General features: G+C 41.2%; 1 protein-coding gene across 5 annotated transcripts in view; it reads left to right on the forward strand.

Annotated features, from left to right (window-relative positions):
- The window catches only part of PTPN14 (protein tyrosine phosphatase non-receptor type 14), a 182,333-nt gene that overhangs the window by 124,545 nt on the left and 39,459 nt on the right, over window positions 1-18,329 (forward strand). For 4 of the 5 annotated variants that reach the window (XR_004644977.1, XM_034764563.1, XM_034764560.1 and 1 more), the window contains exons 4-10: window positions 2,626-2,723; window positions 5,516-5,583; window positions 8,329-8,399; window positions 8,874-8,961; window positions 12,665-12,753; window positions 15,338-15,425; window positions 16,153-16,235. Coding sequence is in view for 4 of the 5 variants with exons in the window: in XM_034764563.1 (XP_034620454.1) it covers window positions 2,626-2,723; window positions 5,516-5,583; window positions 8,329-8,399; window positions 8,874-8,961; window positions 12,665-12,753; window positions 15,338-15,425; window positions 16,153-16,235 (585 nt within the window). In the remaining variant the exon portion in view is untranslated. The remainder of the gene's footprint in view (window positions 1-2,625; window positions 2,724-5,515; window positions 5,584-8,328; window positions 8,400-8,873; window positions 8,962-12,664; window positions 12,754-15,337; window positions 15,426-16,152; window positions 16,236-18,329) is intronic. The other variant, XM_034764564.1, reaches the window with a different exon arrangement.

Raw genomic sequence — 18,329 nt, forward strand, 5'->3', positions numbered from 1 at the left:
ATTTATTTATTTATTTATTTATTTGGATTTCTTTCTTTTTACCATAGGTAGGGTGACCAGATGTCCCATTTTTAAAGGGACAGTCCCATTTTTTGGGACTTTCTTATATAGGGGCCTATTACCCCCCATCCCGTCTCATTTTTTCACAGTTGCTATCTGGTCACCCTAACCATAGGTGTGTGTATATCGGAAACATTAGCAAATATTACAAAAGAAATAAATAACCAATCTCCATACCCAGCAGCCAGTCAGGTTTAATATATGCTATCAATTTAATACAATTCAGCACTGCGCAACACTGTGCCTTATACAGGTGCTGTAAAAACATTCAGGTCAAGATTTTAAAAAGTGACTTGTGCTTGTGGCTGTCCCCATTTTTTAGGGTTACCATACGTCCTCTTTTTCCCGGACATGTCCGGCTTTTCGGCACTCAAACCCCTGTCCGGGGGGAATTGCCAAAAAGCCGAACATGTCTGGGAAAATGCCGGCCAGGCACTTCCCCTCCCGCGGCGGCTCTGCTCCTCCCCTGACTCTTCGGCTCTGTTTAAGAGCCGGGCTGCCCGAGCGCTACCGGCTTCAGGCAGCCCCCATGCCTCCGGACCCTGCGCCGCCGGAGCCCGGGAGGGGAAGTGCCCGGCTGGGGGCGCAGGGTCCGGAGGCAAGGGGGCTGCCCGAAGCCCAAGCGCTACCGGCTTCACGGTTTGCTGGGCAGCCTCCAGACTCTGCGCCCCCGGCTGGGCGCTTCCCCTCCCGGGCTCCAGCTGCGCTGGGGAAGCGCCGGCCAAGGGCGCAGGGTCTGGGGGCTGCCCAGCAAACCGTGAAGCCGGTAGCGCTCGGGCAGCCCTTTCCGCGTGGCTGGGAGTGGGAGGGAGGAGGGGGTGGAGTTAGGGCGGGGAAGGGGTGGAGTTGGGGCTGGGGGTGGGGAAATGGGAGGGGCCAGGGCCAGTGGAGGGTCCTCTTTTTTTATTTGTTAGATATGGTAACCCTATCATTTTTGGGTGTTCAATGTGAGATAATATAAAGGAACTTGGTTATCAGAAAGGTGGGTGCTAAGAACTTTCCTAAAATCAAGCCTTTTAAAGGTGTTGCAAGTTGAACACAGAACAGAGATTCCCAAACTGTGGGGTGCGTTCCCCGGGGGGGGGGGGGGGGGGGGGGCGGAGGAATGTTCAGGGGGCAGGAAGGATGCACCACCCAGCCCCACTCCGCTCCCAGCTCTGCTCTGACCCAGCCTCAGCCCCCAACCATGGCCTGGCCACGACCCTGGCCCCAGCCCCGGCCCCTGGCTGCGGCTCCATTCCCGGCTCCAGCCCCACCTTGGTTGTGGTTCCAGCCTCAGCACTCCTACCCCGTCCAAGACTCCCCTCCCCCCTGGAGCCGCAACCCTGTTCCTGGCCCTGGCCCTGTGGGTCAGGGGGCACAGACAGGCAAGGAGGGGCGTGACACTGAAAAGTTTGGGGACCATTGATCTAGAATTTTGAGGCACCCAAAATCACTAGTTACTTTTCAAAATCTTCTCATGACTTCTGATGCAGTAACTGTTGTATCATCATATATTTTCTGCTGTTCATGTATTCTGCAGTGTGGCTTATCTATAGTTTTTGCAGGAACTGTGGTTGAAATCCTGGCCCCACTGACGTCAGTGGCAAAACTCCCATAGACTTCAAATCATTTAGTGTGCAGATGTGAAATTATAAGCATAGTGTCCCCCTACCTCCATTTAAGGTGATGGCAAAGGCAAGTCTGGCAGTCTTTCTGCCTGGCTCTGGTGCCATTTCTTTGCAATTTCAGATTATCTATGTTTTGCACAGTATGCTGAATTCCAGGCCACACAATCCCAGAGTTGTGAAATTTGAGATTGGAGGCAGAAAGGCCAAGCAGAGAGGCTGTGTGCTATTCTCATTGGTTTCATGCTTTCCTTTCTCACAATCAAATTGTTCAGAGCACATTGAAATTAATGTGAGTCTTTCAATTTTCTTGCATGCCAAATCAAAACTTATAAAATGAAACTGGTTGTGAGTTACCAGAGCACAAGAAAATGCGTGAAAATATTTTAGCTTTTATTTTATTTATTTTTTTAAATCTAGTAACCCAAAATTATCTGCATAGGTTTTTTTCACCCACTTTGCCCAAAATTCAACTTTGGGCTTTAAGTAAACTTGAAAAAATTCAGCTCGAAGGGGAATTTCTCTAATTTGAAGGAAATGAAAATGGGCTTTACACTGAAAATGCCTTCTTGATCAAATTATAGTGTTGCTACTATTGCTGTAATCCTGAGAATGCAGGTCTCACCAGAACTTTGGTGCTGTCTAGTGGCAAGATCCTGAATCTCATTTGTGCTGATTTAGGAGTTCACTCTAGAAGAATATGAAAGGTTTTATTAGATTAAAATGGAATTCTGATTTCTCTCTTTTGTACAGTTGGGAACAATGGTCCTGATAGGGATCACATTGGTGATTTTAAAGTGCTGTAATTAAGATTGTATGTGTGGCATCTGCAACATACACAGTACAATTTAAGTACACAACCTTTGCGTAAAAATGTTCTGTCTTCAGCAATTGTTCTGTAGAAAATATCCAAGTATATAAACTTTGGGTCTCGTTTTGTTGTTTCACTTATTGACAGGTATCAGTATTACCTACAAGTGAAAAAAGATGTTCTTGATGGTCGATTGCGTTCTTCGTTGGATCAGGGGATCCGGCTGGCTGGCTTAGCTGTGCAAGGTAAAGTTAAATTACCTGCTAGTTCTCTTCCAACATTGCCCTCTACAGGTGTTCATTTGACACTAATTAGGCCCACCGCAGTTCATGTTAAGGATCATTAGTCTTTCCATTGATTTCAATAGGAGTAGGATTGGGTTTTTGATGAATTACTTGTACTGTCAGGTGTAGAATCATGGACTGGATCATAGATACCATATAAGCATTGTTCAGCTCCAACATTGGATTTTCTGGATTAACAACAAACAAATCTAGATTCTTCTTCTAATAATAGTGGACTACTTTGTAAAATGATGGGAGCTGACTGTTTCTCAAATTTTATTTTCAGTGTAATTCTATTTTCAACCTGAGCTTAATTTTGCCTTTAATTAAAAATTCACTTTGCTGTAGCGGGCACTTCCTATCAGTAGTACTATAGAGTACATAATAGTGGTTATTACAGCTGTAACCTAGTAAGTAGAGAGATAAAAAGTATGCTTATAATATAGAAAAATAAACGTGTATTAGGGTATAATATCTCTCAGGCCGTCTAGTTCTAATAGACTTTAATAGGCAGAATTTCAAAACTTGATGCAACAGATGTGCATGCTGAAAAGAATCCAAATGTAAATGTTCAAATCAGGTAATTGTACATACAAATAGTAGCTAATATTATTAAAATAATAGCAGAGTTACTGGCTTCTCAAAAATTAAAGATTTTTGTGGTACAACAGGTCCCTAGGCGTTTTTGAAACCTATTTGAACATGTGACCATCCTGTGTCGTCTTATTTGTAGAGCATTCTGTTGCTGAAATGAAATTTTCTAGAGCTTAATTTGTGACCTTCTGGAACTTGAATTTCTGCATGGTCTAGTAGTTAGGACAAGGACCTAGCAGTAGAGAACTTGTGTGCTACCTCTGACAGCCACTGACTTGCTCAAAGGCCTTTGCAAGTCTCTTGTGGACTGATTTTCAGATCTGCTGAGCATCTTCCATCCCCACTGACATCAGTGAGAGCTGTGGATGCTCACCACCTTGAAAGCCAAGTCATTAACTTACTCTTTGCCTCAGTTTAGGAATACTAATATTCACCTGCTTATAGCACTTTGAGTGCCCAGGATGAAAGCTGTTGAATGGGTGAAGAGTAGTAGTATTCAGTAAGTTAATCTGATCTTTGCCAGTGCTGGTAGAAATACCTTTGTAATGTCCTATAGGGTGTTCAAAAACAAAAGGAAAAAACAAATCCTAATGTGTTCTGTGACCATTGCCCTGAAATCTTTTAGTATAATTGAATCTTTAGTATAATTGAAAAGAGATGTCCACCTTGAACTTTGCAGTACGGTTTAATGAGGTTTTCCTAAAGTACAAGTCCAAGAATTGGTGATGGACAGACACCAAATCGGATTACACTGTCTCAATTTGGGATCTTTCCAGTGGCTTTGTGCAGGCCTCACTTACCATATAATTGTCCATTCTCCTGTCTCTGTAAGTGGTTTGAGTAATAATCACTTCTTTTGTTGTGAATTTTCTGCATAATCTGTTATGATAGATAGCTGCATCTGACACTTACTCCAATTTTTGTTGCTTACTCATGACATTGTGTTGCTGTCTTTTATCTTTTGCACATGATCCTGTAAAGAAGACTTAGAATATACTCAATTATTTTGAATTATATACTTTGTGTTTTATGTCCATTTTGATTCCCTGTTTATTTTAAAACATAACTCTGAGGTGAAACAACACGAAATGGCATTTTTGGCATCCTATGCTACGTGAAATTGTCTAGAAGCTTAGCAAGAATGTTTGGCTACTGTGATTTATGGTGGGGATTTCCAGCTTCTAAAATACTAGTATATTGTAGATGGCGTTTGTTCTGGTTCAGTTAAATAAAATAACTTTCCAGCAAGTTCATTCTTTAGTTATAAGCTGTTGTGTATTTAACAAATAGATACAGCTAGATGTGGCTTTTTTGGGGTGGGGGAGGTTTTTGTTTGGGGTTTTTGTGTGTGCATGTTTCAGAAGAAGCATTTTAATTTTTAGGAAGCACTTTCAAAACTGCAGTATTTTAAGAACATTTAAACCATAATAATCCTTTCGGTGTTGCATGTGGGTGACTAAGAGCAGTGCTGTGAGTGCCAAGATTGTATCCACAAGAGGGGGGGGGGGGGGCAAATGAGAGGGAATTGCCAGGATGAGGGAATAAAGTATTAAACTAGCGCCCCTGGCAGGAACTTTTGGCTAGCCTGGTATATATCAGTCTGGGATGAGAAGGAAAATCCAAATTTACTTAAACCTCTGCTGTTCATTGACATTGTTAATTTTCAAGGGATTTCAGCCTCCTGGGATGTTAATCCAGCACCTTTCACACAGGTCTTTTGTGGTGTTTTAGCAAACGCTGAGTGAAATGTTCAGGGCCACTCTGTACTGTGTGTTAGGGGAGGATGGGAGCTAATGAGAAGCAAAATGCCTACCAGAGGCCACCCTATCTCTTTTGGGGTGGCAGCAGCCAATGAAGCATTAGTACGGAGTACCAATCCCTGCACTCCAGGGAGTGGGGTACTGCAAAAAAGGAGAGGCTCCTTGTGTAATTGTGCCCAGGTCAATCTTTAACTGGTCTTTAGTGACACCATTATCTCAGGCATGGACATAATTTTTTAAACTGGTGTTGAAGGCCTCAATCCTACAAACACTTGGTTTCTGTGGGAGAACTCACACACTTAAAGTTAAGCATGTGAGTCAAAGGTTCACAGGATTGAGGCTTTAGTATCCATGGAAAGTGCTATGTAATATGAGTAAATGTGGTGTTGTTTTTTCCAGCGGATTTTGGTGACTATAATCAGTTTGAATCTCATGATTTCCTCCGAGAATATGTTCTGTTTCCTATGGTGAGTTACTTTTTTCCCCTCTTTATTTCATCGTCTCCTATGAGTAATTCCTCCATCCTTCAGAGATGGTGTTGTTGATAGCTCAATGAAAAGTGTTAGTGCTAAATTTTTAAATGACTAAAGTAAGCTTTGCCTCCAAAAAGATTGTGTTTCATATGGTTTTAGCTAAACAACTACATGAAGCATGGATTTAACCCTTCATGAGCTCTATTCATGCTTATTTCTCCCCTAGGAACAGATTTCAGTAGAAGAAATATATTTACTTGAACAAAGTATAAAGTTATACAGCATTTAACATATTCCTGATGGGAGTCTGTGGGCAGTATTGCAATAAAAACAGTAAATAATAATGGGATGTGAGGACTGGCTCATATAACAAATGCAATCTTATAGAGCAAATCATACAGTCCTTACTAAAGAAAAATTCCCATCAAAATGGATCAGCCTTTTGCCTGAATAATAGGTGAATCAGGACTTCAGGTTTTGGCCCACAGTGAGTGTGCAGTAAAAGTTATTCAAATCTAAATCTGAAACTATCAAATCTTTCAGATATTTAATGAACTATTTTATGTTTATTGATAAATTCTGCAGAGGAATGTAAAATTGCTGCCATAAAAGAGAATGAGGTAAAAGATACCAGCTACTTTGATACCATAGCAATGAGCAATCGATGGGAGAATGGATAACTTTAAGAAGTTGTTGAGGCTAAGCTAGGCTTTAGCTAAGACCAGCAACCTCACAACCACAGAACTTCAGCTCAACCTTCATAAAATTTTGATGATCAGGCTCTGATCTTGAAATTCTTTCTGAGTTGAAATTAAATTTGTAGGGATTGTAAAGCTATAGGCGTTTTCATCAGACGGCATGAGTGGTTGAGAAATGGCAATTGAATGTCATTCATGTGAGCCGGGAATTCAGATGTATCTGAGAGAAAACTGCAAGTGGAAGGGGAAAATAACGAGCCTACATAAGTGTAAGAAGCCTTATGTTGCGTATGTCATGGCAGATGGTATTTAACTTCCACTGAGAAACGCATGTAGAGTGACTAGCAGAGTTCTTGTTTTCATGAGGCCTTTTTTCCCATTTACTACTAGCTATTTTGGTGTTACTCCATGAGGGGGATTGTTTATCATATTGGGGGTAACAGCTTGGGGCAAGATTATGGCTGCACTGTGGACAGAGAGATTTGCAGTGAATCTACCACTGTGTGCCCACATTTCAAAGGAATGCGCTCCTGAGATTTTCAGTACACTGCAGTTAGTTTTCTGTCAGTAGAAAAAATAAAGAGGGGTCTCAAAATTTGGATATGGAGCTAAACTTCTCCCTAGTTTGAGGGAGTTTGAATCCAGTGTTCTGGATTGGGCCTATCAGTTGATATCTTCTTTTTCCGTTCCTGCCCTCTGTTGTTGTTTAGACTATGTTGTCTGACTTCTGCTTTGTACCTGTCATCACGCTGTCTCTTACCTCCCTCTTATGCTGCTACTACTACTATTATTCTATTACTTATTAGTTGTATTACCGTAGTGCCTAGGAGCCTCCTCATGGGCCAGGGCCCCATTGTTCTAAGTACCGCACAAGCACAGACATCCTCCAAAGCTGAAGAGGTGTATTGTTTCTGCCACTTCCAGCCAAAGCAGCTAGCCCTTGAGGCATGTTGTCCTCCAGCATTGAGTCACCGATTCTACTTCGTCCTTTCCCCTGGGCAGGGTTAGGTAACATAATGGTAAAAATCCCTACAGGGCTGAACTACTGCTAACTGTTGTAGACTGCCCCAGTGCTAGAGCAGCGGTCAGGAGATTTATGCAGCCCTTGGGAGTAGATAAGGTCTCAAAGTGGAACACTGATTTGCTGAAAAATATATTATTGCAGTGTGCTGGTGAATGGGGGAGGGGTAGCTGCATTTGGACTGTGTTTGATCTTGTAAGGCTACATTATGTGTCAAATGGCATTTCTTCAGTGAAAAGAACAAAGTTATGTACACAGAACACCCCACAGGTGTGTGGCTATGTACAGGCACGTACCATGCCATTTTTCATTAGCATGCTACCACTTTGACATTTTTCTGTGGCAGAAACAAATATTGCAGGGAGGCCTCCTTTGAGCAAGAAACAGGCAGTTTAGCCACATACAATACACACAGCCTTGAGGCGTATTTTTTTTATATGAATATAATCATTTTGAGGTTTTGCTAGGTAACTTTTTCATTTTCCTTTTTTTTTTGCTTTCATTTTATGAGCAGACTTCCTTGCCCCAATTGATTTCAGAATTATTCCTACTATACACACACTATAACATTTACAAAATGTACAACAATTTCCTCATCAACTGTGTGTTGAAAACACAAGGCAACCTTTACTATGCACTTAAAGGAACAGCAAAGCTTTTGATCCTCCTTTTTTGAAACAGTTATTAAAAGAAAGGTGTTGGGTCTTTCTGTTCTGTATTTGGGAAGATATTTCTAGCCACCTTTTCGTTTTGAATTAACAATCTTCTTAAAATTTCCAATCCCCCCAAGTTTTCCCTGAAGCTCTGGTATCTTATTACCAAAAAATTTCTGAGGGTAACAAACGAATCCAGATTTCCATTGCAATCAGTATTAGGTATCATCACTGTCCTGCAAGCTTAAAGACACGTAGCAACCTTAAAACATACACCATCACAATGTATCTGTTCTGTGTTTTGCTTTGTTTCTTTCCTGATTAGTATCCCTCAATAAACAGAGTGTTCTTGTTTGTATTCTTACAGGATTGGACTCAAGATGAAGCAGTCCTGGAAGATCTGACTCAAAAGGTAGCTCAGGAACATAAAACTCACAGGTGAGTCCCAAAATGTTAAGATACAGCTCTTTTCTGTTTTCACTTGCAGTAGGAAACTGATACATATGGCTATTCTTCTGCTACTTTAAGTTGGGTTTTTATTTAGTTTGTACAGAAGTTAATCAGCTTCTCACAAAATTTTACAAATATAAAATAGCCCTGGTTGCCAACCTGGTTTAGACGTTGGAGTAGAAAGTGCCTCTCTGTCACATTGGTTGCTCCTCTCTAGATTTGGACTGTGCTTTCTACCTCCTACTAATGACAATATAGAGAATGAACTAAAATGTCTATCCCATCTTGATAATACAAATAATGATCTGTTTTAATTATATTGTACATTTTCTTCAGAATCTCAGTAGTATCTAAAGTGAGTCAATCTAGATTATTCTGAATCTGCCATTTTTTGGCTAGAACCTTTAATATGACTTGTTGTACTGAACAATTTCTTGCTGTCTTATGTTGTTTTAATTGTAGTGGCATACCAGCAGCAGAAGCTGAACTTATGTACATCAGTGAAGTGGAACGCCTTGAAGGGTTTGGACAAGAAAGCTTTCCTGTGAAGGTATGGGGCTCTAGTTACTATTATTTACATAGCCTTCTTACAACCCCGATCCAAAAAAAAAAAAAGGAGACAATTGAGGGGTATATGGTGATGTGTGTATAACTCATGTTATTGTAAACAATATGTGTATATCCAAATGAAGAATTACCAGATTGGAATGGTAGTGTTTTAGATCCATTTTGCACAGGGATAAATGACTACATCAGGTGCATGGCAATGAAGAATCAGGACCCTGATTTTATCCTGGCACAGCCGTTGATTTGCTGAGTTATTGTTGGCAAAAGTCACTTAACCATCTATCTCAATTTCCCCATTTGTGAAATGAGTAGAACAACACTTGTTCACTTCACAGGAGAGTTGTGAGACTTTATTAGCTAAGGTAGGATGTTTAGATGGTGGTTTGTGTAACTGTACTAGGTTCTGTCAGCTGAACAAAAGCAAGGTAATGTTAGGCTAACAACTGGTTGTTGGTTTTTTTCCAGGGTTTTTATGCTGTATTTTTGTCCTTTTTATTCTGTATTCCCCTGAATTTTTAATCAGTTTTCCTTGTCTTAATGCCCCGTGGTGCCATCTGCAACCTGGTTAAGTTTGAACAGCACATGTCACTATGATCCATTGGGTGGCTAAAACATTGAACACTTTTAGCCCGGTCTGCAATTGCAAACTCTCCTTCTGTGCTTATTTGTTATAAATACTGGACTGCTCAACAATTCTCCTTGTCCCCAACCCCAGGCACTTCCTAGTAAAAGTGTTTTTCTGCCTCTCCTGCTACTGAGATAAAAAATAAGAGAACCCTGAAGTTAGCCTGAAGGGACAAAAAAACCAAACAGATTGGCTGATTGTAATTTGGATCTTGTGATGGTCTCCATTGAAGTTAATGGCTTTTTCCCTGGAAGGCAGAAATTATGTGGTCTTCTGATGTCAAATCTTTATGCATCTAAAAGAAATAAAAGGTTTGTTCTGGGATTAATTCCCATTAAAACTCTATACTGTGGCAACTTGTTTCCTTAACAGAATTTCTCATTCTGCCTGATTGTTGTTGGTGGTTGCTGGGTGAAGCACAGTTGCAGATGCAGAAAAACCCCCACCGCCCAGGAGAGCTGGCAGGATAGATGTATGGACAGACACAATGTATTGAGAGACCCTCTTCTGGAGATGGGCATTCGAGAGCTGATTCCTTTTTTCCTTCCTTTCTTCCTTCATTCTCCCTCCACCCCCCCCCTTTAAAAAAATCTTCACCATTTCTTTGCTTATTACAGCTCTTCCCATGATTAAGCAGAGAACGTCCAAACCACAGCAGATTTGGAGTATAATTTGAAGAATTCTGGTGTATGCAGCGTTGGGAATCAGTGCATGTACAGGGCTTGAAAAATGTACCAGACATCTACTTACTGGGGGATTAACCCTTGCTAGCTAGAAATAAATACAAAATGCACGCATGGGGCACACTACCAACGAATCTTTGGGACAAAATCTAGACGCCTGCTCATCCAAAGAGCCTGAGAATGAGAAGATAGCTAGGATTTCTAACAGGGTGTTGTCTTGGACACTGCCAAGGGAATTAATCTTTTTGTATCACCCTGTTGGTACTAGGCATCTGATAAATGTGAAGCTTTACCACTCTCCAGAAGCTGGAAGGGATACAGGATTCTCTCTCTTCGCAAAACAGCAGTGTAGCGAAGCAAGACTCACCGGCGCGGCACCTCCTACTGGTCGTCCTGGGAATTAGCTCTTTTCCCACGTACGGAACGCCCTCTGCTGGCTGGTGTCTCACCTGTCACTGGCCCCATGTCCCTCCCGGACCCCGGTGCCCTTTACCTCAGGGTTCTGCCCCAGCAGTACCCCCACTCTCTGGGTCTCCCCTTTCTGGGGAACCCCCAACTCTCTAAACCCATCTTGCCTCAGTGGGCTACTGCCAGTCATCATCTAGCTCACTGGGGCAGATTGCAGTCTGTAATAGCCACTCATCATTGGCAAGGGGTTAGGACCAGCTGCCTCTGCCTAAGCCCGGGCTGCACCTCTGCAACCCCTGTACCTGCTTTGGCTTTTAGCAAGGCCTGCAGCCTGGAGCTCCCCAGCTCCTCTTGCCTTTCCCCAGCCCTGCTCTACTCCCTGTACGCTGAGTTCCCAGGCAGCCAGGTCCTTCTCTCGCCACAGCTAGAGAGAGACTCCTCCAGCTTCTGGCCCACAGCCCTCTTATCAGGGCCAGCTGGGCCCTAATTGAGCAGGCCACAGCTGAGGCTGTTACTGCAATCAGCCTAGCTTGGCTGTTTTAACCCCTGTTCTCCAGGAGTGGAGCAGCCACCCCACTACAAGCAGTCAATGAAGAGAGATAGGTTAGGGAGGTCCACCTTCTATCTCTTTTCCAATATGTCCTGAACGGTGTGAGGGTGCTGGTGAACAGAAGGGAGTCTCCTCTATTCCTTCCCCTTCTATCTGTTTTGGTCCCTTTGACCCAAATACTCTGCGTGTCTCAGCCATGCCTGCCTCAGTTGCAGCTCATAGAATTCTCCCATAGCAGCAGCAGAGTGATAGTGTCACTGTGGCCCACCTATCACTGAAACTCTTACTAATTTCATATGCTGAAGCTTTGCAAACCAGTAAGCAGCAGCTGAAGCACTTGGACTACCTGCCTACAGATTCAGGAAGACAACACTGCATCAGTTTACATTTGGCTCACGTTTGGATTTATCTCTTGGCAATCAGAAGAGCTATAGACAAATTTCTTTTTGTAAAATCTTCAGAAATGTGATGGCGTAAGCACCAGCCCTCTCCAGGGAAAGCTTCCCACTTGGCACTAGCAAGTGAATTTTTTCAGGTTTTGTATATGGGATGTCCCTGTTTGGCTATTGCATGTCATTCTGGACCATGTTAAATAAGAAGCCAAAGTGCCTATTCTGTACAAAATAGGAAAAACAGAAATGTTACTTTGTATTTCAAAGAACTGAATTCATGTTCTCTTCAGTGAATGAAGGTAATATTACTTATTGTAAAAATAATTATTGATATTTATGCAGTGATTTACATCTTAGAAGCACAGTATAAATAGCCCTGTGAGGTAGGTAAGTATTATTTCTTTTAGAGAAGGGCAAACTGAGTCACAGAGGATCAGATTTGCAAATACAGATACCCTGTTTTGCATCCACAGATAGAAGGAATAATTCTTTTGGGATCCAGTTTAACATTTAAATGTATGAGTACCAGATTGTATCCACAGATCAGATATTTAGACATCTAAGCTACCTAAATTGTGTCCCTGGGTATTTGCACCTATCAAAACAGAGGCCCATTTAAGAACAGTCTGAAAATCTGTCTCCAAAAGGTCAAGTGAATGGTCCAAATCCATATAATATGAATTAAAATGCAGGAATTTCAGACTCTGTCTAGTGTTTATTCCACTAGAGCACACTAATTTCCCTTGTGTTGCTCCATACAGTAACCCTTTTAGCCACGTGGCTTATATTCATATGACATTTATTTTGAATTACTGTGTAAATACCTTGTAAATAAGAAACAATTGCTTATTGCTATACAGACTGGGTGTTTTTTGGTTAAACTACAGACAGACTCCTGAATGCCTGATGTGCTGTATATCTTAGGGGATGATTTTGATTTAAACATTTTATTGTAGTTCCCTGGGCGTTCTTCATGTAAAACCAGTTTCTGTATTAATTAACTAAATGTTGATGTGGTTTTTGTGCAGGACAATCATGGAAATGATATGCATCTTGGCATTTTCTTCATGGGAATCTTCATAAAAAATAGAATTGGAAGGCCAACAGTGATATACAGGTACCATCAAGGGACTTCTGCTTTTAATGTGAATTCCTTTTACAGGAAGCTGTGCTTTTTTCCCTGTGACTTAGGCATCAAGTGTGGCTTCAGTAGGACTATTTCTGTGAGTAAAGGAGTACTGACATGAGTAAGGATTTTCAGGATTGGCCTCTTGCCCATAAAAGTCTACGCAGCAAAGGATAGTCTGTGATAGATGTCTGGGAATGGGGTTGATGCCTAGAGAGACAAGGCTATCGTGTACACTTGAATTGCTTATGAGCTTTTGATGCCTTTTCTCCTCTTGCCGTTCTAGGATCAATTTGTGCTTAAATCACTTATTTTCTTGCATCTGAAAGCAAATAAGTTAGACTTCAGTGGGGACTGCTAGGTGCACATCACTTCCATAGGTACTGGAACTAGAGGTGCTGGTGGTGCTGGAGCACCCCCTGGCTTGAAGTGATTGCCACTTATATACAGGGTTTACAGTTTGGTTCAATGGCTGTCAGCACCCCCACTAAACAAATTGTTCCAGCATCCCAAAATCAGGTCACTTATTTCGGTGTCTCAATAAGGATAAAGGAGCTGAATTTTAGGCTCATTTTTTCAGTTCTTGACTATTGTCTTTTCTTTATGTGTGTGCCACTATGCTTATTTATGGAGCTAAATAATAATGTGACATCTATCCATGAGAAACTAGGTTGAAACTAACTCATTTTGCATAGGACACTGAGCAGCCTTTAGATAAAGAGTTTCTCAGATCAGACTTTGATAAAGCTATATCTGAATTTAAATTTGGCCCTTGTTTTTCTCATTGTGGGATTACCCAGTGTTGCTAATGCAAAATATGAGCGTCTGGGCAAAGGATTGTTTTATCAATTCCAATAATTGTTTACATTTTGTTCTTTGTTATTCTATAAAAATAAATCTTTATTACTCTATCAAAAAAAAAAGTAGCAAAAAGCATCGAGTCAAATCCTTGTCCCTTTGAAGACCGTGGCAAAACTCCCATTGATTTCAGTGGAGCCAGGATTTCATCCCCCGCCCCCCTCTTTTTTAATTGTTTCTGTGGTTTCATGGGTTATTTTTGTTTATTTCATTGTTATCTTAGAATGATAAACCACAATCTGTGAGATTTTCTGACCAGCGCTCTTGGTGTGTGAATATTTGTACAGCACTTACAGTAAAACAGATGTTTTAATGAGTCACACTGTAGTTTTTAGCCAGTGGTTGGAGCTTTTTTTCAAAGACCTTAGCATTTATTTTAAAGAGCTTAGATTATTTTTTTCCAACATCATCAAGATTCCCATCTGTTTTTGCATTTTTCATGTATCTTTCATTCTTGAATGTGTAGTTTTATGAAGAAATCAGAGTAGATTTCTTTTAAATTGTGCCATTCCTAAGATTTCTTGAAAACGTAGGTTGCAAAAGTGAGACACCTCTCAGATTTTTTATTTTATTTTATTTTATTTTTAAGGCATAGATGTCCTCAGAAAATGCTGGTATCCTTGTTTGTTTTGTTTCAGCATGCATTCCCATGCATGTAATGTCAGGATGTATCCAAGTACATTTTCCAGAAGACCAAGTCATTTCCATCCCAAAAGTTTTCATGGGACACATGATGGACATGATTTTCATGATGGACACAAACGACGCCAACAACTAGTTGTAAAAAGATCATAATACTGATCTTAATCAACCTGACAGTCACTGGAGGAAAGAATAAGTTAACACATGGCAAAAAAATTAGGAGCATAAAACACAAAATAGTAACACGGTATCTTTTGCTTGTATAAAAACACTAATGGGTAAGGGCTTATCTACACAAACAATTAAATGGTGGTGAACTGGTGTGTGAATGTACCCTGGACTACCCTGCTGTGAACTAACTGTCTGTGTGGGCCCTGCTGACGTTCATTAAAAATTCATTAGTGCACTTTAGTCTTGTTTCAAAAAGGACTAGATCAAAGCACATTAACAAACTGTAGCGATTTAATGTAAACACTACCTATGCTGACAGGAGGGATTTTCCTAATCCACCTCCCCGAGAGGCAGTAGCTAGGTCAATGGAAATATTCTTCTGGCAACCTCTTGCTGTCTACATGGGGACTTAGGTTGGTTTAACTGTGCTGCTCAGGGTATGGATTTTTCATGCCCCAACCAACGTAGTTAAAGCGACCTAATTTTCTGGTATAGACTAAGCCTCAATCTAGGAAATTTGGAAACAGTTTAGGGGGAAAAAAATCCAACAAGAACTGTACATATTTCCCTGCCAACTAATCACAGTCAAATAATAATTAAATTGTGACACAATACAATTCAGTTTACAATTAAGCATTCATATATTTCCAATCGTATCTTTTATTGTAACCCTTAACATTGCTGTTTTTGAAGAAGAAATGTTTTACTCTAAAATCTGGGGTGTTTGGGGGTGGCTTTTTCTTTAATCACAGCACATGATTTTTTGCTGGCTGTGTTTTCTTCATTAAACAGCTAGCATTTCTCACGTAAAATGAGCCTGCACATTAACTCATACATTCCTAACATGTCTGTGAAATGTTTGCCTGTGTGTCTTGGCAAAGTCAGCAGCATTTCTTTTCTACAGGTGGAATGATATTGGGAATATAATACATAACAAGTCTTCAATCATCGTGGAGTTGATCAACAAAGAAGAAACCGTGCTCTTTCACACAGTAAGCAAAGTACCTAAACAGTATCAACAGAAAAACTTTACCGTATATCAGAAAGACTGAGCTTCAAGTCCCAATGTTTGAATAGAGGTGTCACCTCACTCCCCTGCATTTGGAGGGTGGCAATCACAAATTCAGTCTGTCACCTGCTCACCCTTTCCAACATTCCCATCACCTGTATTTGGGGGGAGAGGGGGAATCAGTTTATTTTTTACTTTTCAATGTATTTAATACCTTCTAGACAGCCTGAAATCCACGCTGTTGGGAGCTCTGTCTTGACTGTCTTTTGGATGAAATGTCCATGGCCCTTTGCCACACCATGCTCTCATAGCTGCAGCACCCCGAGCAATGGTGGGGCCTGTATACATGCTCTCTGGAGCTCTAGGAGGGACTGTGCAGTGCTCTGAGAAAACTGCAACTCCACATAACCCCCAGCACAGGCCAGTGTGTAAACTACACAGCCTGGCTCTAACCGTTCTTTTTGTTTTTTCACTGTCATTAGCAGCAAAGTGGCAGCATGTAAAGACATGCTGATGCACTTCAGTGGTCCAAGGTTTGAGGGCACTGCATATGTTCTTGGCAGCTGACTTTGTGTGTGGCATCCCTTAAAAGGCATTATTGCTGTTGAATTTTTTAGAACACTCTTTCAGTTGCTGAAATCAATTCATTGTAACAGCAGCAGAGTGAATAATCAGCTGGCTTTTCCAATTTTTCTTCTTGTGTTTTAAAGGATGATATTGAAAATGCAAAATATATTTCACGGCTGTTTGCTGCAAGGCATAAGTTTTATAAACAGAATAAAATCTGCACAGAGTGAGTATGCATACTTCAGATTTCTTTTGCAATACACTGATTGGAAGTGCTCTGATTTTCGGCTTGTCTCTCATTTAAAAAAAAAATTTGTGCCAATTACTCTTTACCCTGTCCCTTTTTTACCAAGATATAGCAAAGGAATAATTCCTGTTCCATATGAGGCCTATGTATCACTATGTGCCACTGAAGTCTATTTTGAGCCCTTAGTAATGCACAGGCCTTGAGCTGGCCCTCTGCACAAGGGTGGATTTCACCCTAATGAAAGAGGAATGGGTGGAATTTCGGTTGTAAAGTGTAGGGACAAAGGCCAGTTTATTAGCTGCAAATATCTCTCAGCATATATGTACCTATTGGAGTGGAGAGCTGTGATTTTAGAGTTTGACATTTTTTGAATAATGCTGGGTTATAGAGCAATGCCACGCACAGAGAGAATTCCCTGTAAAGTATCCAACACATTGATTAGTTAACTGTAAAGCCGCGAAGAAGCTCCCATTATCATCATCACCACAGTTCTGTTTACCCAGATGGACATCCATCTGTTCTGTTGGGTGTTGTCATCTGTTGGAAAATGGAAGGCCAAAATAAAGGAAGGAAAGACTAGAAGGTGTGTTGGGGAGTGTGTGCACACGTGCGCGAGCATAAAATAAATTTTCAAATGGGATAAGTTAGTGGAGGGCTCATGGAGGAATTCTAAATGTGACCACTGCCTTATCACACAAAGAAAAAGCTTGTAGATGATCAGATTTCAATTGCTATCTACTATTCTTGGGAGATGGACATGTTTCCTACTGATTGATTGAAATATGTTTGCACTTTCATAATCCAACATTGTGGATTTAATTTTGTCTTGAACAGTTTGAGGAACAAGTTCAAAGGGAAGGTTTTGATTCTCTCCTCTAGAAAAACAAAAAACAATGTGATGGGTAAATGGCACAGAAGAATCCTATGCACTGCTACCGACTAGGGACCGAGTGGCTAGGCAGCCGTTCTGCAGAAAAGGACCTAGGGATTACAATGAACGAGAAGCTGAATACGAGACAACAGTGTGCCCTTGTTGCTAAGAAGGCTAACAGCATTTTGGGCTGTATAAGTAGGAGCATTGCCAGCAGATCGAGGGACGTGATCATTCCCCTCTATTCAGCATTGGTGAGGCCTCATCTGGGGTACTGTGTCCAGTTTTGGGCCCCACACTACAGGGAGGATGTGGAAAAATTGGAAAGAGTCCAGCGGAGGGCAACAAAAATGATTAGGAGGCTGGAGCACATGACTTATGAAGAGAGGCTGAGTGAACTGGGATTGTTTAGTCTGCAGAAGAGAAGAATGAGGGGGGATTTGATAGCTGCTTTCAACTACCTGAAAGGGGGTTCCAAAGAGGATGGATCTAGACTGTTCTCAGTGGTACCTGACTACAGAACAAGGAGTAATGGTCTCAAGTTACAGTGGGGAAGGAAATATTAGGAAATACTTTTTCACTAGGAGAAACGAATGGGTTACCTAGGGAGGTGGTGGAATCTCCTTCCTTAGAGGTTTTTAAGGTCAGGCTTGATGAAACCCTGGCTGGGATGATTTAGTTGGGGATTGGTCCTGCTCTGAGCAGGGGATTGGACTAGATGACCTCCTGAAGTCCCTTCCAACCCTGATATTCTATGATTCTATGAAAAAAACTTTGAGCAGATCCTAAAGAGGAGCATATTTCTACTTTGAAACTATATATCAGGGTCAACACAGAAGATTCTTCTATTACAGTAAAGGCTGCTTAAATTCAGACTTCATAAGCAGTGGCGTTTGCTCAAGTTATTTATCCTTTGACATTGAGGGGTAGGTGCTCAGATACCATAAGTCCAGTATAGAAACACACTTCAAATATATAACATCCTAAAAACACTTGCATTTTTCTGTCCTCAGATAAAAATAAGTAGCAAAATGAAGTTGCTGAGAGAAATAAATAAGACTAAATACGGTTACTAAGTTAACTGGTCTTGTCCTTGCAGGAGTCTCCTCTGCTACCACCATTTGAGTTAGATGTATTGATAGCAAGCAACATATTGCAGTGTGTTTTCTAACTGAACACTTTTCCCAACCTCTGTGTTAAAA

The sequence above is a fragment of the Trachemys scripta genome, chromosome 3, assembly GCF_013100865.1.
Source record: "Trachemys scripta elegans isolate TJP31775 chromosome 3, CAS_Tse_1.0, whole genome shotgun sequence".
Classification (NCBI taxonomy): domain Eukaryota; kingdom Metazoa; phylum Chordata; order Testudines; family Emydidae; genus Trachemys; species Trachemys scripta.